The following is a 22,724-nucleotide window of genomic DNA, read 5'->3' on the forward strand; positions in this document are numbered from 1 at the left end:
TGACTAATTTGATGCGAGATACGTTGCAATTATGTCTACTTTGTTTCGCCAAAGCTGGTGGGAAGATTACGACAGGCAGTGTATTTACATTCTACGCGAAAAATTTTAGTACCACTCAATCAGGTAGAATGAAGAAGGCTGAGTTATTGTATAATTCTCCTGTTTACATACAAAAGTCGTTTATATTAAAATTACGTGAAAAATGAAACTGCTACAGGTTAGATCAGACTTAATCAAAACTTATTATTTATTTACGCTGTTTCACATTAATGTGCACTTGATAAAGTTTTATACCTGCATTGTTCTAACAGAGCCTTCCGTAGATATTTCATTTTCTTCCGAAATCTGTATATATTTCACTCATATCGACTACACATACAATTTTCTTCAAATTTACGTAACATTTCTAACAATTTCATGTGTAGATATGGTGCAGCTTTGAATATCCTGTATTTCGAACTAAGTATTTCGTCTCTCGCTGTCTATAGCTTCACCAACAACTAAGCCGTTCATTTGCCGAAGAAAGAAAGAACTCATTTTAAATATAAATGTTAAATATAAAAAATTTCAAAAAATGGAATTAATCACTTTGGCCTTTGAACGGCTGAATTAAAATGTACCATTAAAAAGCGATACAGACTTCTCTCGATTATCGTCCCGAACTCGGATTCGCCCCGGGACAATAATCGTATAGGGAGGAATGCTTCAAACCCTCATAAATTCGTTTTTTGTCCGAAGCCCGAGCCTCGACAACAAAAGCGAAGGGGTAACAAAGTACGCGCTTGACAGGTTCCACGGACTCCCCTCAGTGGTGGGGATAACGCCTGGACAATAATCGTGTAGAACACGGCAGACAATCATCGAGAGGAGGCTGTACTATCGATCTCTTCAAACTACAATTATCTATTGCGCCCTATTCTAAGCAACACGTTGATCGACATCCATTTTCACGGAGAGAAAAACCAATCGAAAATTCCAAGGTGGCGTCTCTCTGATAAATTACCAAGTATGCGACAAAACCGAGCATACATATAGGTATACCATAAAAAAAAATATCCCATTGATCTCTTCAGATTTTCATTTTCTATTGATACCATTCTAAACTATTCTCATCAACATCCTTTTCGACAAAAAGTCTAACCAACTGAAAACTCCAATATGGCGTCTCCCTGACAGATCACAAAGAATAAGTACACAACAAAAACGAATATACATATAGGTATACCATTTAAAAAACGATGCGATTGATCTCTTCAGATTTTCATTATCTATTGATACCACCTTAAGCTAGTTTCATCAGCATCCTTTTCGACAAAAAGTCTAAGCAACTAAAAACTCCAGTATGGCGTCTCCCTGACAGATCACAAAGAATAAGTACACAACAAAAACGAATATACATATAGGTATACCATTTAAAAAACGATGCGATTGATCTCTTCACATTTTCATTATCTATTGATACCACCTTAAGCTAGTCTCATCAACATCCTTTTCGACAAAAAGTCTAACCAACTGAAAACTCCAATATGGCGTCTCCCTGACAGATCACATAGAGAGTACGCGACAAAAACGAACACGTAGGCATGTTCCGCGTCGCAGGAGCGTCCTCTAGCGACAAATCAACGATCCAACGCGGAAACTTCCCGGAGAGCGAAAGACATCGCGCGCCGGAAGTTCGAGAAATGAGGTTGACCGAGTGAACGTGTTCGAGCCAGTGCGCGGGAATTTTTATCGACAACCCTCTCCGCCCCAGGCGTTCACATAATCGCGACCCACGTACTACGAACATCCCTACCGAAATCGTACACGTGTCGTTTCCACCGTGCACGGTTTACATTGCAAATTCGTCGGGAAAGTTGTCGCGGACGAAACAGGTCGTGTCTGCCCCTCTCCCTGATGTTGTGGGGTTGGGGGGACAGAAGTTGTCCCGATTAAATTACCGTGCCAGTTGCTACCGCTCCGGAGGACCGTAGGCATTGTTTTGATACCTTGTTGGGGGGTTCGTGATAAATACAGTCGGTCACGAAAATATCGTAGTTTCACATCACTGTCCAAATAATAGTGAAAAATCATAAACTTCTGCCACGAAAGAAAACACGCAATACGATGTCTCATATTTCATACATAAATTCCGTCTGTAAATTTTTCGGTAAAAAAAAAAAATTCTATTCATCCTGATGGACATAATCTAAAAATACGTAGAATATAAAAATATATCATTTACGATGAAATTTTCGTTCTAGAAAAACTGCACACGCAATCAGCTTGGTTCCGTACAATCGGTCACACTGTTTACAGCGTCCTACAGTAAAATGATCGTAAATTCGAAATAGTAAACAGTCTGACAGAAGTTGTCGCGAAGAAGGCAATAAAATTGCGACCTTGCGCGGGATTAACGTGGAACGGTGGTGTCTCGCGTCCGATGATCGAAGGAAAGTCGTTCCCTCCCGGTCGTATTATTGTAGACAGTTGATCCTATAGAACAGAATTCGTTGCAAAACGCTTCGCTTAGCGTTGTACTACCATGTTTTTCCGCGGAAAACTGACGGTATATTCCCAAGGCGTTCGATCGAATTCGAGAGTTCCAGCAGGCGTCGCTGAGCATGTAAGTACTTACTTACACGACAGAACGCTCGGAACCGATAAGCCCCATCCGCCGTAAAACTTTATTATTTACTCGGGAAGCGTGAAGAAATTTCGAAAGTGGCGTGGAAGTGGCTGTAAAATTTTCATAAGACGCTGGGTGGACGGTTCACGAATATACAGAGTTGTTTGCCCTTTAACAGGACAAGAATGTAGAAGGTGAAGCCAGTTGATCGTTGAACAGCATTCTTTTGCGTGCGTTGTGTGCACGAGATCGAATCGTTGGTATTTAATTGCGATTGTAGCGGTGCTTCGGTTAATAACTGAACATTCGGTTAGTAGAACAGTGGATGTATTAGATTAGTTAGTAGAAATTTATGCAAATGCATGATTTAGAGAAGTGGATTTTAAAAATGATACTTTGACAGAAAAATGTTTTATTATTAGAGGATTTAAAAAAATATTTTTAAAAAAATTGTTTTTTTTTTTATGCAGTGAATATATAGAGTATATACAAGATGGACGCAAAGTATATGCGGGATATGCTTGATAAATACGCACTTGCGTAGGGACTAGAAAAATCATATATGTAATTGTGTTTAATCAATGGTTACTGGACTGCGGATTCTTAGGCAGAATGACATTTTCTAAAGTGATTTGCAAAGACAAGAGCAAGTGTAGGAATTTCTGTCTCTTCTTAAGTATCTTATTGGATTCCGAATCAAATAGAAAACTGATTGCGTCTGATGAAAGTTTTTTCTTTTACTGCATTCGGGGCTAAAATCTCATAAAATCAATCTAGTGATCGTAATTCACACTTGTGGTGTTATAATTCTGTTTTTCGTTTCCATGGACGGTTCAAATTACTGTTTTCCGAAATTGATTTTATTTCTATGAATTCTAATTTTCGTTCATTTGTCGACGTCGTCATATTAAGTCTTTGATCGAACATTTAAAATGTCAAAAAACTACGAATGCTTATTAAGAAAAAAACAAAGTGATAAACTTATAAAAATATTCTCGTATTACAGCAGTTACATGTGTCCGTCGGTGAAGATAATAGAGGTACCACCGCAATGGTATTCAAGAAATTCGAATAAAATTACCATTTTTCTCGTCTTAATTTCACGACGAATGAAACTCGACTATGTCAGTTGCAACACACTACAGATTTTCAAGCAGTTGTATAACCAAAAAATAACATCGTTAAAATACGAAACGAGTTTAAGGGACACTTTATTCATCAAGCATATAACGTATACCAACATTCCACGAGATCGAAATTACCCGGCCTTTCACCGGAAATGCTTATATCCGACGACAAAAATCGAGTCTCCACGAACCTTCCCATTTAATGCCGCGATAAAAGCTCTAAGAAGCTTAAATCAATCTCGCGTATTACGAGCGGGGCTCGGTAATCATTAATGGTTCACGTTCTTCCGTGTTCTGCGAGCCATTTGCCCTGGTGTCTCCACGGAAAGACACAATGAAACTTTCACCGGCTATTAATAATAGAACGACGTAGGTCGATCGTGGCCCCTTGCATCGGTATCTCCTGGATTTTACGCCTTTCGGTAACGATTCAATAATCTTTCGAGTGAGAATAGAGTTACCATGCCTCGCTTACGACTCAATGCAGCGTGGACTCGAGATAAAAATGCGAGATCCTTAAAATGATATGAAAAAAAAATACGACTTTAAACATTAATTTGAGACTTTACATTTTTATTAAGACGTCCTTTGTTGAATTATATAAATTATCTTTGGTGAGAGACATGATATACATAATGATGTTAAAGTACAATTTTTCCACATGGTATGTATTATATTATTAATTTTTATTAGTATGGAAGTAAATTAAGAATAGATTGTAGATGTTAAGGAGCGTCAAAATGGCGACGTTTGGAAGAAAATTCGTTCAACTTCTTCTCTGAAAAATTGTAACTTTTGACACTTAAGTTTCAGGATATAGGCCATCAAATCCGATGGTTGGGTCAATTGTGACACATAACAAGATCTCACGATGCATGTACGTATACATTGAGTTCGGCTGTTGGTATTAAAAACTTTAAAGGTTGATTCTGTATGTAAAATTAAAACGAAAATCAAGAATGACGAAATTATGTTGGAGGCTTCGTTTTCAAGTTACTAACAGTCTAAAATTGCTATGAGAAACGCCTGAAACCAGGCAATCTGCGTACAAGCGGTAAGCGTTTTTTCTGGCGTTCCTCGAAAACAATAGACCCTTCCTTCTCAACCGAATACGTGACGTGTACCTTTCCCTCGGTACAATCACATCTGCAGGTCAGTCGCAAACCTTGGCGATCCTGTCGAAGAGCAGGTATCCACTCGTTGTTTATACATTTTTATTACTTTTCTATCCTTTGCGTAGGATTCGAGTAACGTTTCCTTAGTTCGATGGCAGTCGTCATCGTGAACACATCTGCTCGCCGTGAAACAGCCCTTGAATTTTTGTATACTATTAATTTATTTATTATAGTGAGTTTTAGTTCAATTCAAGTTATTTTATTTAGTATTTATTCTGTGCATGTGACAGTAGTTTAAACGACTAACCAAGGTTTAATACCGTGCAACGATTCGTGTGTGCCTTTTTATGATGTGTCACAAGAAGATATAGTTCAAATTCGAGTTCAAGTGTTATACATCACTTCTTTGACTACGAGGTAAATGTAAAAGTATATTTTTGCTTAGTGCCTGCACTTCCCTGCCCTACGCTTAACGTTTGTGGACGGGTTGCCTGGTTTCAGGCGTTTTCTGGCCTGAATTTTTAACTGTTACCAACTTGAAAACGAAACTTCCAACAGAATTTCGTCATTCTTAAATTTCTTTATATGCTAATATAATTTCTAATAATATTTCTAACACAAGTAGCTGACACACCTTGCATGTTCAGTAACTGTGTTCGTTCGTGAGTCGTCGGTAACCTGGCCACAGGAACGCGAGGGTCAAAGATTAGAGAAGGTAAGACGGTGACGCCGTCGCCGCTGTAAATCGAGGAGCAATTTTATTGTTAAGCACGAGTATATTACTGTCCTCTCTATAAACGTGCGAGTAATCGCCGCTTTATGTAACCGGTGTTTGAGAAAACGGGTGTACAAAGTTGCCGACTGTTACGAAGACCGGCTACTCTGAGACATTACGTTCGTTAATGGTCGTTGAAGGAGAAAATTTTCAATTTCACTGCTGATCGACTACCTACGTTATCGTCGACAAAAAAAAAGCAAATGACTCGAATGAAGGAGAACATTAATTTTCAGTCTGATTGCTTGGAAATTGCAGGATCGTTCGATTTATTCGCGACAGAAGCATTAAAGACACATATTATAAATTAGAGTTTAATAATACCGGGTCAGCTTTCACCCATGTCGAAATTTGTTGTTATACGGGGTGTAACAAAAGTGTTGTAGGTCCCTGAAATGGGTCACTCGTGAGATGATTTGGAACAAGTTTTTCCTTAGGAAAAATGCTAACAAAGCCTCGGGTAACATTTTCGCTAAGGAGAAAGTTGTTCCTCCTTAAAATCACCTCACGAGTGACCCATTTTAGAGAGATACAACACTTTTGTTAAACCCTGTAGACATTTCAGACCAAATTTCTATAATATCGAAAGTAATTCTTCGATATAAATGAATTCTAATATACACATATTTGATCTCTATTATATTTGTATTTTGTCCCGTTAATGAACTAAACAACGACTATTTTTTTTATTTTTTTTTTTTTTATAGACAATTCAGACCTACTTTCTATACTACCAAAAGTGTTTCTATAATATAAGTGAATTCTAGTGTACACATATTTGATCTCTATTATATTTTATCCCGCTACTGCACTAAACAATCATTTTGTCATTATTAACGCCGATACTGATATCGTGTTGGTCGAAGGGGTTTATCGATCTTTTAAATTCAAGAATAGACATTCCAAGAATCACCGATCCACCGTCTTAACTGTTCAGCTTCAGCAAGCTCGCCGCAGACGTCGCCGCGCCCTGCATAAAAGACACACGGCCGTGTCCTTCTGGCGTAAAAAGAGCCGCGCGTTGCTCACCTCTCCAGAAATACGCGGCTTACGTGTTTACGCAATCTCCTTCGCCGTGTTGCCGGGTAATAAGCGCGAGATACGTCAGATGCACGCGTGCGAAAGCTGCGCGGAGCTAGGGTACCTCTTTTGCCGTTTCTCTCCCCCCTCCGTTCGCGAGAAATATTACCATGTACATATTCCAGAACGTCTTGCGCGTCTCGACGACGTTTCGACGCGAGATATTCCATGAAAGATACCAGGGGAAAAATTAGCACGGTCTAGCGAAGCATTCAATATGGCCGCCGACCGTTCGGCCGCCATTTTGGATAACCAAGTGACGCGGCGCGCATTTGATTCAGAAACCGAAAATTCTGGCCAGGAATTTTATTAGAAACATTGGAAAATAACAGATGTTGCGAAAGATTCAATTTAGACAGGTTATCTCATTTTGAATAAACATGTCAATTATTGCTGTTGCTATTGAAAGTAAAAGAGGTTAGGTTCGAATGAAGTGTTTTCTATGCTGTTTAGTAGCGTCGTTTTAGAACGCGTGGCCTGTCTTTGAGGCTAGGCCTGGGTCAAGACGTCGCTTACGGCACACTCTTGTGTAACAAGAAGCTCGTACTTGAAACCTGTGCCCATATCTGATTCGTTTCTTACCGCTTGCTGCGGTAGGCGTACTTCGAAGGTGAACCGTCGAGACGACGCGACGATTGTGAACGCGACGTTAGGAAAGGGATTTCGGATCTTATTGTTAGGAAAACCTGTACACGAGATCGTGCCAATCAGTATACCGATCTTGTAGGTTCTTGGATTATGTAACAAAGATTTTATCGTATTTCTCTATTTTCAGTGATACAGTAAGTTTTCAAGCAACGTGCTTTTTATAATCATTTTTCTTATCCAATGATTCTTCCTGCCTTTGTACTCGACAAAAATAGCGTGAGATGTTTGAAGACAATGACGAATGTCATTACACGTTAGCGCCCGTTGTCGCAGATCTGAGTCACGGGCGGGGAGTTGAGCCATAGAGACCAAAAATTAGATATCAACGTGTTAAAGGAGTACACGCTTTTAATTTTCTTAGAGGTACATATTGCATTTGATTCTATCAGATTTTTTAAATCGTCTGAAATCTACAGCGTATTTTAAATCAGTATAGAATAGTCAAAATGTCGGCGTGGAATGATGAGACGATGTATCACGTGCGGTTACCAATGGCGGCCATATTGGATTTCTGCTGTGACGCTGACGCGTTCATGTAAAAGTACATATTGTGTCCCAACAATAAATAACATTATTGTTAGACTGCGGATGTTTATGCATTTATAGCGTTCCCTGACTTGCAATACTTAACAAAATAAGTATTCTAATACAATTTAATAGTATTTACGTGTTATTATAGACACATTAAAACCGTTAGTGCGAGAAATAAAATTCTGCTTGATTTTGTTTGGTTACGATATTATTGAACAAAATTGTAAATTTGCATAAACATTCGCAGCCCAGTTAACAGAATGTTTATTGGAAATATTTTCCTACATTCGATGTTTAGAGCATGGAATTCAATTTTATAACATTGATTTACCATTGGTACGTGCAATTGCAGCGTGTTCAATGACACTTGTTTAAACTGTGATTAAATCTAGTTATACATGGAAGTCTAATGCTTGTTGCCACTTGGGTCACATACGCCACGGAGTTGCACGTGACAACAAACATTGAAACGTCGTGTACAACTTGAAATCTGTTCTCACGTTGAGACAGACTTAAGAGAGACGTGAAGCAATTTTACATTATGTGCACTGTCAAGATACAGTGTCAATTGCAGGCTTGCGAGCAATTGTCTCGAGTATGTAAATGCGCGCAGAACCGGGTAGTTATACATTTGCATCGAATAGAACACAATAGAATGGTATTCGTTTTGAATATTTATAGTAACGCGCGAATGCTTTGTGTGCATGACCTACGGTACACTTACGATTGTCACTCTTAATTGTTTGAAAGTTTTTTCCTCCTGTTAATCGACACGCAACCTTCGGTTCATTGATTTATCGATCGATACTCTGTTACTAACGGTATCTCTACGACGAATCACGAAATTTAACGTTATTCGATTACTGGTAAATGTAGTTCGAAAGTGAATTATCGCCACTACCGGTGTGAATGTAGTTAAAATACATTATTTGTAAATATTTTTGCTGGCCATATGTTACGCGAATTGTACCATGGAAAATATTGAAGTATACCTTAGATGTTATCTCTGGGATAATTGACAGGTGTCACAAATGTCATCAAGATGGCGGACGGTAAACAATAATAATATTCGCAAGGAACGTCGTCGCGTTAACGATGCTACGCTAATGATCCGAACGAGGTCGAATCTCGATAGATCTTCCGTCGACAACTGGGACTCGATCGTGTTTAACATGAGTTACATTACATTCCAAGGAGATACGAACGTCCATGACGTCAGTGGACTGTTCAGGTATCTCAAATTTATGACTACACGAGTTACGCGTTACCCTTGATTTCTGTGAGGACGGATGTTAAAACAGAAAATTTGAAAATCTTCGTCATACAACAAAAAAGAAACTTTGACTCCAAAATCTGACAGGACATTATTATAGATAGTCGTATGTAATTGTCGATTTTGTGTACTTTCTATACTTCTTTGGTTGGGATTTAATAACTCATACTTGAATATGGCTGCTTCAAACGACAATTTTACATAAATATAGATTAAAACTTCGATTAAGTGAAAAGATAGGATTATTAACTGCGATTGATCGTTCAAACTAATACTACGAATTGTAAATGATTGCTAAGGATTTGTGCGATCACTTAATGTTCATAAATAACGTAGCAATAAGGAATGTATAAGAATGCGGAATGCTCTCTACTTTCTGATTCTTGCAGCTACCATTTTAATAATGATAGAGCACCATCGACAAAAACACCGATTATTACTCTCGCCACATCCTCAATGAAAAGAGCATAAAATTACTAAATCACACAGTTCCCACTGCTTATTATAGCCTGCCCTACAATAACCGTCGATACCAATTAAAAATAATGATAGAAACGCTGGAGTAACGATCAAGATGAAATTTCCTGTTCCTAAAAACAATTAACACTCAATCATTACTAAACATTAATTATATTTCAGCGTAATCTAGTGACTCTAATGTTCGATTCCTTACATCGTACCTTCCATTTTTGTTCTTTAAACAATCTACTCTGCATTACTTCCAAAATCCACACACTAAGTATATGTATACTCAGTGTAATTATTTAGTAAAAGTTAAGTAATAGTCAAAAATCACAATACCAAGTGTCTAATCAATTTCCTCCTTGCATTTCACAAGTTTTTTTTATAAATTCAGGACACTAATATTAATCCTTTGATACAATAATTTAGGAAGCAAAAAAAACAATACTCAATCATTACTAAACATTCACTAACTTTTGTCGAAAATGGCCTACTACAGCCAGTATGAATATTCGAATAATTCGAATTTGATATTCGAAGTAATCGAACTTTGGATTGTACTGAATATGAATCTGAGCATAATATATTTTTTCACACTTTATCATAAAATTCTTTTCACATTGGCCTCTATAATTATTTGTTTTTCAAACGTCAAATCTGCATCTTCGTCAGAAAATTTCTCTTATTCGAATACTCTGTACTATTCGAATGATTCGAAGTATTCGAATATTCTTCGAATAAATTATTCGTATTCGAATAGTTCGAATATCCGAATACTTATAGCTCTACTGTACATATACCTCTAAAGTTCAATTTCTTACAATCGTGCATTCCATTTTGTTTTTTAAAGTATCTACTCTGCAGTATTTCCAAAAATCCATAGAAAACCAATTAATCTATTTCCTTTTCTCATTCTACAAATTTTTTCTATAAATTCGGTACGCTAATATTAAAAGACAGTCGACAACAACAAGATAATTGAGCAATAGAAAATGTGGATCGGGATTCTCTTTGTGCTCCAAAACTCGAACATTCGATGATCCAGACTAGATCCTCCGGCGATCAGAATACCGTTTCAACGCCGCGCGTTCCTCGATCGACGATCTACGAACGTGAGTCAGCGTCGTCCAACTAGAAGGCGCGTGATGTTTCGCGCGAGTGTAACCAGCGTCGGTACAGCGCGAATGTCGAACGCGATAAGAAGTGGCCGACGAAGACCGGAAACCGGCCGCGCCCTGGAGCGATCCTACGGTTCTAGATTTCGAATAATCTTAACACGTCCGCGGCGCAGATAACGGAGAATTAAAGGCGGCCGCGACAACAGCCTCGATAAGTAGTATCTGCTCGGGACAATCGAGGTGTATTTGATGAACCAACAATCCTCGTCACCGCCGTGTACATCTCATGGCGAGTTCAACGTTTCGCGTTTCGACGACTCTTTCTTTACTGGAATGTACGACTTTCGATTCCAGAAAATGGAATATTGTTAATATACATAATGTAAATAATGGGATTTTGTCGTTTATTGAAAGTAGAGCACATATTAGGCAAATACGGGAATTATCGTCTTGTACGATACTAAAATTGAAATTCTTGAAATGATTATAGAGGATGATTCATCTAACACTGCCACCTAAACATTTTTTCATATAAAAAACAGTTTACACTTGTAAATAGGACTTGTAATAAATGTTTCAAATAGGAGATGTATGAAATTAGTTTTTTAGAGATATGAGGGTCACATTGAGTTTTTTTAATTGTAATGTGTAAAATTTGATCCTGCAATTGAAAAGAGTGTTAGGCATTGAATAAAAATCTTTTGGGTATGTCGGTACAGAAACTAATAATTACTGAGATATTCGTCAGTGAATGGTGATAAACTTTTGTGAATGTAAAATTCGTACAACACTTGCAACCGTTCTCCGGACTTGACGCCACTCGAATACTTTCTTTTCTGAATAGAAATTGTGTAATTCTTCCCTTATTAGCCTTTATTTCATTCGGTTTAGTGATTTAAAATGTTTGTCCCAGTTTAGGTAGGACATCTTCAAATTTAAGATTATGTTCTAAAGTTTACACCCTTCGTAGATAATATAGGTCGTTGACCATCTAAGCGAATTCCCATCTTCCCGAGCTTTCCTATGTATTTTGCTTCTTATTGAAAAAAATATTTTGAACATTTCACTTAACGAAGGAGTCTACAATGTAGTGCATACTTTGAGAAGTGCCCCAGAATTTTTTCAGATTTTTTGAAGGCCTATAGAACAATAAAAAAAATTAACCTTGAACCTTATACTGGACCCTAACTATCGGTCTCAAATTAATTCACAATTTTCCCTGATAAAAAACATTCTTCGACTTGGGGGTTAATAAACCCCACTCCTGTACAACGATTAATACGTTGTCCAAATTAAGAACGCTCCTCGACCACCAAACGAGGCTAAAGAAACTATAAAACAGCGAATAACTCTTCGTCCCAGTTCCTTAAACACGACACCGAAAGATTATTTAACCGACTGAATATTAGGTCATTAATTAAGTTCTGCGGACCACTCGTGACTGGTGCTAGCGTATAAATACCGACAAGGGAACTTTTTTTTTTAACTCCGTAAGTTTGCAGGGAACCTGGGTAGAAGCTTCGGGCAATTTTTAATTTTTGCTGATACTCGGTTGTGCAGGGTAAAACCACCCCTTAGGGGTTAATGTGTGCTTCTTCCTATTTTCCTGTATATATTAAAAACTACAGTAGATATCCAAAAACAGTTACGACGAAAATTGAATAGATTCTTCTGAAATAATATCGCGTAATGATATTGTTAACAATTTATATATTTATTTATTTAATTATTTACTTAATAATCGAATTTTTAACAATTTCATTGCACAGTTTTATACAGCATACAAAGCAATTAAATGTCCTTTCTAACAATTTTTTATATCTACCATAGTTTTCAAGACATACAGGAAAATAGGAAAGCACACATTAACCTTTGAGGGGTGGTTTCACCCTAAACCATCGACCATCAGCAAAAACGAAAAATTTCCCGACGTGTCTATTAAGATCTCAAACAAACCTGCGAAGTTTAAAAAAGAAATCGTTACTTTCTAGTTACAGAAGTGTTCCCCTGTTTACTACTGACCTAATAAATTTCGCAAGTCTCACCCTATACAATTGTGTCCACCGTCCGAAGGTACCACCGTGCAAAGGCATTCGTCGGGAAATCGAGAATGTTTTAATTCAACGAAAGAACATTTAGAACAACATAACAGAGCGTCTGTAACACCGCCGTAGAAGTACGTACATATTCCCGTAAGTCCATGGAACATTATTCCAGGCGGGCGACGAATCTCGCGTTAATGAACGGTCCATAAATCGGCGAGGAATGGCCCCGAACCGGGAATTCCCCGGCGGGCGTAAACGGCTGCGAAAGCGTCGTCGGCAATCCGATTAAAAACTGCAACATTTAAAGTTTGTTTTGTAGCGTGCACGAACGGACGCGTAATTAACCTTTAACGCCCGGTGGAAGCACGTTTTTCCTCGGTACGCAACATCTGCGAGTACTGCGTTAACCGGGAATTATGTAAGAATGAGTAATAGCCGGAGGGGCAGGGATACCTAGCTCGTTGAAAGTACAACACGCGCGATTATGGAATCGATTTATTGTTCGGGGAAGAATCGGTCGATGCTCGGTAATGGCTACAGTGGGATAAACGGTCGAACGACCGATGTTGCACCGTTCCAGGGAATACGTACACTGACGTTTCTCGAGTATTTACCCTTCAATCGGTGAACGGTGTACGTCTCTTCTCGTTACATTTCAATTTTAGAATTTTTTTGATAAATGATCGTTGACTTTACTTTGGTTTGTAGTAGAGATGACGTGCAAAATCAGTAACGGTGAATTATCACAGTGATCGCCGAATCACGATCAGGGTCGTGATTTAATTTCATTCACAACCGTCATGGCGATTTTTTTTATTGAGTGAATTTACTGACTGCGATCGTAAGTCCTTGGTCTTTAGACAGAAAAACGTATTCAATATGATTTTACGATGAGTTACATTACTATTTGCGTTTTGAAAAATCAGTAGAGTAAATAGGAAATTATAAAAGTATGATTTGCTAGGTAATATGTAGTAATTTATAATCATTAATTTATTCATTAGTCTTCATTGTTTGTAATTATTCCTTCACTTTGTGAGATATAACTCGAATTTTTGTTTCGATGTCGTTAATATAAAATATACGGGTTATGTGTCGCGTGTAAAGAATTGTTATGTTTCTCTACCAATCAGAAACGATCACGAAAAATCACGAAGCACTGTGAAAAATCACCGTGATTGGGAACGAACGTGATCGAAACATTTCTTGTCGATCGCCAGTACGAAACTTCTTTAAGTGACATCCAAACATTTAAAAAACGGTGTCACTGTCAGTTATTTATCGTGAAAGCAAAAGCACATTATTTATAAAGAAAAAAGAATATTTTTAAAAATGTTTTAAACAGTCTCAAAATGACTATTAATTGTTTATTTTCTGAAAAAAACAAATGCAATGAATGTGTTAAGGCGTCCGTCTTTTAGCTAGTTATATCGTCGCCCAAGTTATTAATTATTATAACTCCATTTTTGAAAAAAAAATTCAATCAACCAACCTACGGGCGTCTCATTGGTCCAAAGAATACAAATTCACCATAATATAAAGAAAATTCAACTTAGAAAACAGCAAATATTTTAAGTCCCAACTCCGAAGCTTTCAAATTTTTTTTTTAAATTAAAAATTTATGTTAATATTAAGATAAAATTTTATTAAATATTGTAATAAGTAGCTATTCAGTAGACGATACAATAGTATGTTTTATCGTTTCACTATTTTCCAGCTTCTACAATATTAAACTTCGTGAACATTGAACTCAGTTTTCACAGTTTCGAAACTAGTGCAGATAAAACAATTAAGAACTAGAGCGACGATATTTCGATCGGTATCATTCAGCCCATCAATCTTCCACTACATTCTCGCTATTCACCGCCCCGTCATAAAGCATTCCCATCGAAAACCGACAAAGAACTCCCAGACAAGATAGATTCATCGAGTGAAAATTCAACTAAAGGATTTCAATGTTTCCGAAAGGACACTCGAACGCCACGTCGAGCCAAGAAGTTTCCGGTTAAAAGGCTCCTGAGGACACCCGTTTTCCTCCATTTTAACCCCCCTATTGTCGATTCTCATCGACTGAAAACGTTCGCGGAATGCTCGATCGACCCGGAAGACAATCGAATGTTTCCTTAACGCGTTACGCCAGCGAGCAAAGAGATAAAATTGCTTCGAACAAGCTAGAACCAGGTGGTGATCGATAGATCGCGGTTCGACGGGTGGTAGGGAGGTACTCGTGTGTTTCGCAGGATCAATTAGACGCGGCGCGATAAGTTCGCTGCTAAATGAGAAAACGCGGCGGCGGCATCGTCAAGGATTTACGGTTGTGCAAGAGCCAACGAAGGAGGAAAAATCGAGCCCGAGGCCGTGTAAGCGTGTTTATTAACTGTACGCCGGGCCACGGTTTTTATCTCGCCCCGGAAAAACGCAAGGGAAACACACAACGCGATTTTTCTTCCCGGGCGTGGATACGTTTATTTACGCTTCTGCGTTTCCCCAGTCGTCCCGTTAATTCGTTGAATTTTCTGCGATTCTGCTCGCTTGTACGGGCAATGTATATGCTAAAATATCGAACCGTTGTGTAAGTTCTCGTAATTTATCGTGTACCATGCGAGCGTATTTCTCATTGTGCTCCTAGTCACGGAATTTGTAATAAAATTTGCGGGAAAGATTGAACGTGTTTCGCTTGAATCGAAAGACAAGCGTACCCCATTCGGGTCACTGTATTTGATGCTGGCCTGAAACTAGACTTTGGTGCAGGTGCAGTTGATTAGAATTTTACACTGGATTATTACAGTATTGGAAACATTATGACCTCGAATTTACGATTCTGAGGAATCGTGTTGATGTTGATGTGTATGTAGCTTGTGCTGAATAAGTGCAGTAAATCATCGATTAGTGTCTGAAGGCTCCTCGGCACTGAGTGTTCAGACGTCATCTCCACCACTGAGTGCTTGATTTGTTCTGACTTTTTGAACCTCCCAGTGATGGAGATGACGCCTGAACACTTAGTGTCGAGGAGTCTTCGAACATTCATCGATGATTTACTATACTATCCTAATTTTTCATTATTTTTAAGTCTGACTATCATAGATAGTTATATCGTAGGTTTCTATCTCGATAAAAATAATTTTTCCAAAACATTATGAGTTTTTTTTAATTGGTTCTCTTTTAATTGTAATTTTTACGAATGATTAGTAATAACGTAAGTCACAGGATAGTTTAATAACCTAGAGTTAAATTTTTATTTTCTGAAATGGAACTAGTGGCCAGAAAACTTACCAGTGAATTACATTAATAATTACTGAAAAGCACACAAAAGTTCAGACGATTTCTCATATAAATATTATAAATGATATTAAATAGAACAACCCTACGAAGAAAAATGTGTACTTTAACATTGGTTAATACACTATTATCCTGTTGTCATAGTGTATAGTTAATACACAATAATTACCACAGGTACCCCTGAACACGCAATAAGTAATGGTAATATTCTTATACGTACCAAAACTAAATACTAAATAATCTCTCACATATAACAATTTTCTGCATTCGTCACCCTGCACCACTAACAAATAATTTCAACCAACAGTCTTTCCTAGATCATCCCCGGTACATCCAAATGAATCTCAAAAACGTCGCAAAATAACATACGAATCTCGTCCAAAAGAATTAAGTCAAAACCAGCTCCGCTTGCTTCTGCGAATAGCCGCGAAGTATTCAGTGGTAGAATAAATACGCGAGAATAAAGCTTCGACAGAATGGGCAAAGGAGGGGGAAAAAAAAAACGACGAACGGATGATACACGAATAAAACCGTCAGCGTGATTATTATTCCCACAGTCGCGTGCACGCATATATTTAACGGTGAAAAGGAAACCGCGAGCGGAACGCCATTGAATCGGAACGAGTCGGGCGTGAAACAGCCAGCGGACTGTGGCAAAATGTATATACACACGCGAATTATGTTTCACGTAACCAGGCAGAAATAAAAAAGAGAAGAATCGAGCCAGAAAAAATAACGAAACTGTGATCGGTATTGGGGCGAAAGGAGGAGGGGGAAAACGCGTGCCCCGCATATACAAAACCGACACGACCTCCTTGGAACCGTGCTAATCGAGCCCGATACACGTGAGATAATTAATTACTTTTCATTTGCAATGGAGTCCCATTATTCCGCTCTGCATTTCGCATGATGGGTTACGTAATAGCGAACGTTACGTGTGTCTGTTTCGGTTCATTAGCATGCTCGTTACTCTTGCATTACACATTTAACCACTGTTTAATCGCATACAGTACAGACGGGGAAGAATTTCGTTTTTAAGGGTGGACGGCCGCGCAATGCTCGAGAGGGAGGGGCGGACAGGAAGTCGAAATTGGAAGTGAATTCGGGACATTTTGTTCCACGATTGTTCGACAACGACATTATCCCTTAATTGCAGACGATTCGTCTCAGAGATGAATAATCCGATAACGACTTATTTTCTAACACTTTTAACCACCAACCGAATGTTAGTTTTTGTTATCGTCTCGGAATAATGAAGGTATTCAATCGCCTAGAGCAGGCGGTTCCTGTAAATATTAGTCTAGAATATTCGAAAAATAATTTTAATTTATATAGTTGCTGTTATTTCACTCTTTTTTTTTCGAGTACCCCTAAAATACCAAGCACGTACTTCTTAGGGTATGCGTACACCAGGTTGGGAACCGCTGGCCTAGAGTTTCAAAAAATCTCTACTAGGATAAATGGCCCAATTACTGCCAGTGTCCCCAATCGTGCTACTGCATTTATTTTACTTAATGAAAACGTAACGTGTAAAGAATTTTGTATAGAAAATTTTATTATTAAAATGGGAACCCTAATATATATGAAAGCCGAGAAATATACAGGGTGTTCAGCTTAAAACAGTCCACTTAAATGTCTTCATTATCTGTGTTCATACGAGAAATATTTTTTACCTAATTTAAATGGTTTCAAGATACGAATGAGATGGTGGACAAAATTATATAAGTAAATTAAAAATTTTTAGAGTTCAAAGTCATTCCAAGGTCATACTATTATACAAGGATAAATGCATAATAATGTTCGATATAATATACAATAGGAAAGATTATGTGCATAAAGGTGGTGACCTTGAAAAAACCATTCAGAAATGACGATTATCAAAAATTTTTGCTGCCATCCGATTTGTCTCTCGAAACCATTTAAATTACGTAAAAAATATTCCTCGTATGATCACAGATAGAGAACATATTTAGGTGGTCTGTTTTAAGAGGAACACTCTGTATGTACATGCCTGGTATTTAAAAATTAATGTTGAATAACGAAAGTGCAATTTCAACGTCGGAAACGCGCCTACGTAAGTAGGAAGTGATGGTGAAATCATACCAAAGAAAGAGCCGTAATTTTACTATCCAACCTGTATCTATGGTACGAAATAAATTGTTAAAGCATATAAGAATTACTTTAATTTCCGAGGTGACAATAATAGAACCACTGGGATTGCTCGCAGATTTTAATTACTTATTAATTCTTCATATTTAATGTATAAAACAATTCTTTTTGTGTTACATTCCAAACTGAGACGACTTTTAGGTTAAACAAGGCGTAAAATTATTAAACGAAGTCCGGCTACAATCTTAAGGTGGCAGTAACTAGGGCATCTACCCTATTTAGGTGGGGACAGTGAAAGAAAAATTCAAAATTTGTTTCAAGTTTGCAGTTAAGGGTTAATATTTATCCGAAAAATGAACGTTTGAACACATGATTTGTCCCTGATATAATTGCAAAGTATATGAAAGAATATCTTATGTATTAATAAGCAAAGAATTTCTTCAACTATTCTTATGTAGTGCAGTAAATTCGAATTTCTACAATTTTACAGTAACATTCTATTCTATCTAAGTAAACTATATCGAAATAATTTAACGTTATGAATCATTTGTCCCAACGTCAGAATAATATTGTCGATTCCCGATTGTTTAACAAGATCCAGTCACTTTAGAAATGCTCCATTATGCTCGCAGCGTTGAACTTCAAGCAAAACAGGCACGTGTTTCCACGAGTTCGGTTACTTTTTTGCGTCACGCGCTCGCGTGCATCGTGTAACAAGGGAGGGAGAGGACCGTCACTCGGTTAATTAGCAATTACACGCATATCTGCATGTCTCGGATTCCAAGTTAGAGCGGCGTTCGCGTTCGATGCACAATGATTAAGCCACGGGACGCGTGAGCACACATAAGTGTCCGACGAGCGGCAAACGGGTAATAGGTTATTTGAATTTTCCTTACGGCACGCGATGATAATGGCCAGTGTTGCCAGATTGGGTAATTTATCGAAGTTTGGGCGATTTTTGTACTGGAATTGCGATGCATTTTTTGAAAAAATCGCAATTAACAAACTGAACAATTTATATATTATTAACGTGATCAGTAGACTGCGGATCTTTATGCAAATATAGATTTTTATTATCTATTTTACAAAAACTGGCATCAGAGATTCCTTTACCTTATTAAAGAAAAGGTTCCAAATAAAACAAATACCTAATAAAAGTTTATTAAAAATTGTTGTATACTAAGATTTAAACAATCATATTGGCTATACATCCATAAAATCCGCAGTCTAGTGATCAGCTTAGATTATTCTACTATTAGCTATTTGGTCAAAAATATCCTATAATTTTGAATTCGTCTCAATATCCGCTAAAAGATAAGCGTACAAAAATGATTGATTTATTTATTTAAAAGTCTGAAGGTGACATAGAAAACTCTGAAACAAAAGGTTGACAAAATATTTGGTACAATTATCTAAAAATCTTCCTTGAATCATATTGTATTAGCCAACAAAATTTTCGATCGTACAGCTGGCAGTAGAATAATCTAAGCTGATCACGTTTTGTGGTCCACCCTGTATATACTTCTATATTTTTTATTCATTATATACGTCTATTTTTTTAATGTATCGTACTAAAAAAAAGTACTTTAATTTAAGAATCCCTTGTTAACAGTCTCATCAAGACATTTTTTACAGTACTACACTTTGGACGATTTGAGACATGGGCTCTTTAGATCCCACGTGTAGCGAATTATCAAATTATTATAGCCACAGAACGAAAAATACGTTTTTCTGTGTTTTTATGTAGACATAAAATCACAACATCAAGGTTTTCACACTGGATAACTTTTAATTAACAATTGCCCGCTAAAAATGCACCAAAAGAATGTAACTTAGCTTATCTATATGTATACATATAAAAGATGCCCTAACTGACTGACTCATCACCGTCCAGCTCTTACCGTTTAACCTACAAACGTGAAACTTGAAAGTTACATTGTTTTTATGACGTAAGCATCCACTAAAGAAGGATTTGTCGAAATTCAACCTCAAAAGGGGTCAAAAAGGGGTAAAATGTATTTTCTGGGACTCTTTACTATTTCTTAGTCTCCATAAAATATCCCACTGCTTTTTACTTTAAAATGTTACTTATTCAAATGCTTGAAAAGTAATTTCAAGATTCTTTGAAATTCCATCTCTAAACAGCAAAAAGGTGTCCGAATATACAGGGTTAAATACAACAATATAATATGTATTTTTTCGTCTTTATATATATTTTCACAATTTAATTTAATAATCCACACGAGCAAAACCCAAACGTAATTATAAAAAAAATACACCTTAAATCGTAAAATCGTCGATGTACGCAGTTAGCTCGAATAATTTGATCGTCCACTATAAATGGTACCGAGTTTCCTTTCCTGTTCCAATCGTATTATAACAAAGGTAAAGAAATGACAAATAATTTTCACATACCCGATGGGCACACCGGACAAAGACCCGATCCAGGGGGGACTTTGAGTCCTCAGCCTTCGAGGACTTCTCCTTGCACCACGCTTGCCCCATTTTTTTCTTCCTGCTATCCCCGCTATTATCTCGGCCGCTCCTCTCGCTGTCTGTTTCCACTACGATCCGAGCGGCGGTTCTCTCACCGATAAGGCCGGATAATGTGGGCCATCCTTAAGACCCGTTCCCTCGTGACCTGCCGCAACCGGGCCGCCTTTCTCGCCTCCCCTCGAGGATCGGCCCCACAGAACGAGAATCGGCCGTTGTTCGTCGCTGACCTCCTCACGGCCACCTGAACGAACGAAAAAATAAACGAGAAAGACTATAGAAATCGGTGACAATTGGGGAATCGTTGGGCAGGAACCGTCCGTCGATGAAACGTGTTTTAAGGAACTGGAGGATTTTAGGCGACTGGTATCGAATTGGGTGTTTGTGTTGTTTAGGTGGGAAGATAGAAAGACCTAATTGCTTGGGACCATTTCTAGGATAGTTTGATGGTAGATTGTAAAATGTTCATGGACTTGTTGGGATATACTGGGTGATTCATAAATACATGTCACTACTTCAAGGGATAAGTCTATGAACTGATGTGAGTAAAAAATGTCATATGAATATACAGTGTGTCCCACGAACTCTGTCCATCTGAAATATCTTCGTTGTTTAAAAAAATATGCGAAAATGTTGTACTAATAAAAGTTGTAGGTAGTAAAGAAATACATGATATGGTAATAATGATTTCTTGACAAGTGAATGCGTAAAGGAGATATAGAAGTCAATTTTGTTTTCTTAAATCGAATGTCGGAGGTTTTATGCTTTACTTCGATAGAATAGCGAATTCTAAGTATGAAAGTATTAAGGTATATTTATCCTAAAACTTACATTGCATGTAAACTTGACATTGCATGTGGTACACACTTCGAACATATTTCATGAAGGAACTAATAAGATAAACAAAGTCGAATACCTCAGAAACGGTAAATTTTAGGATAAATGTACCTTAATGCTTTTAAAAGTTGAAGTAACTGAAAAGAATTCTGGTTGTTGACAACAAATGAAAGTTAGAGTTACAGGAGCAATTTCTAGAAATATTATATTTAATTGGAAGGAAATTGATGAACTTAGTGACGGTGTTTATGTGAATTCACGGGTTCAGAGACTGAATTTACGAAGATGAATATTAATGTCGGGGATTTTATTGGATTAATAATATCATGCAAATATTATTAAATTTTTCATTTCACTGCGTTTTGCGTAATAGTGAAAGCCGGAAGGTAGGACAAATGTTATGCAAAATAGAATGAAATAGTGGACTCAATGAACCGTAAATTGTAATCAAAGTTCCCATTAAACTAAAACTTCCGTTAAAACGACCTTTTTAAAAAGGAGATTGATTACCCAATATCACGAAAGGTTTAACGAATTTTTAGATGTCCGTATTAAGGCAGAAGAGAAGCCATAAATCGACGTATCCTCGATTCAGGGAGGAAATATTCGAGAACATCTTATCGAGGTACAACAGTCGATTAGTGCGATTTTACGACGTTAATGCAAAAACTAACATTTCTATACTTGACTCCAGTGACCCGTGATATATACATCACCTTGTTGAGAAATCGATTTGCCACTCAGAGACAACAAAATAAATTTATGTAAACGTATGTTGTATTCGACCTCGCCTCTGAGTTACTTATAGCAGGTTTTGTGTTGTAAAAGCCTGTGGCTGCTGACCTTCGCGAGGGTTACAATGGCAGTCTTACGTATGAGTACAAGTTCCAGACCTTGCTATCACTGATCATTGTCACCTTAATATCCTACATTATTGTTAACTAACACACATAAAAAATATGTTACTTCCAAGCTGTTTATTAGGTCGACCAATAAGCACTTCAGTACTTATTTTAGTAAACTAACATGTAGCACCAATATTGGCAGTTTTTCGCTTTCACTAGATTGTGAACACTTTATTAACCCTTTCCTTACCACTGTTGCCATATGATTACGTATTCTAAATTACGGAATAAAATATTACTATCATATATTTTTTCATATCTGTGAGTATATAATAGTTTCTTCTGGTTTTATATAAATGGCATGACAGGAATTTTTGTA

General features: G+C 37.4%; 1 protein-coding gene across 1 annotated transcript in view; it reads right to left on the reverse strand.

Annotated features, from left to right (window-relative positions):
- LOC107186543 overlaps positions 1–20,777 on the reverse strand; it is a 50,119-nt gene extending 29,342 nt beyond the window's left edge. Inside the window, exon 1 of the mRNA XM_015574436.1 lies at positions 20,586–20,777. Coding sequence (XP_015429922.1) covers positions 20,586–20,675 — 90 coding nt within the window. The 5' untranslated portion in view covers positions 20,676–20,777. The remainder of the gene's footprint in view (positions 1–20,585) is intronic.
- Between the last annotated feature and the right edge of the window lie 1,947 nt (positions 20,778–22,724).

Source organism: Dufourea novaeangliae, unplaced genomic scaffold, assembly GCF_001272555.1.
Source record: "Dufourea novaeangliae isolate 0120121106 unplaced genomic scaffold, ASM127255v1 scaffold65, whole genome shotgun sequence".
Lineage (NCBI taxonomy): Eukaryota > Metazoa > Arthropoda > Insecta > Hymenoptera > Halictidae > Dufourea > Dufourea novaeangliae.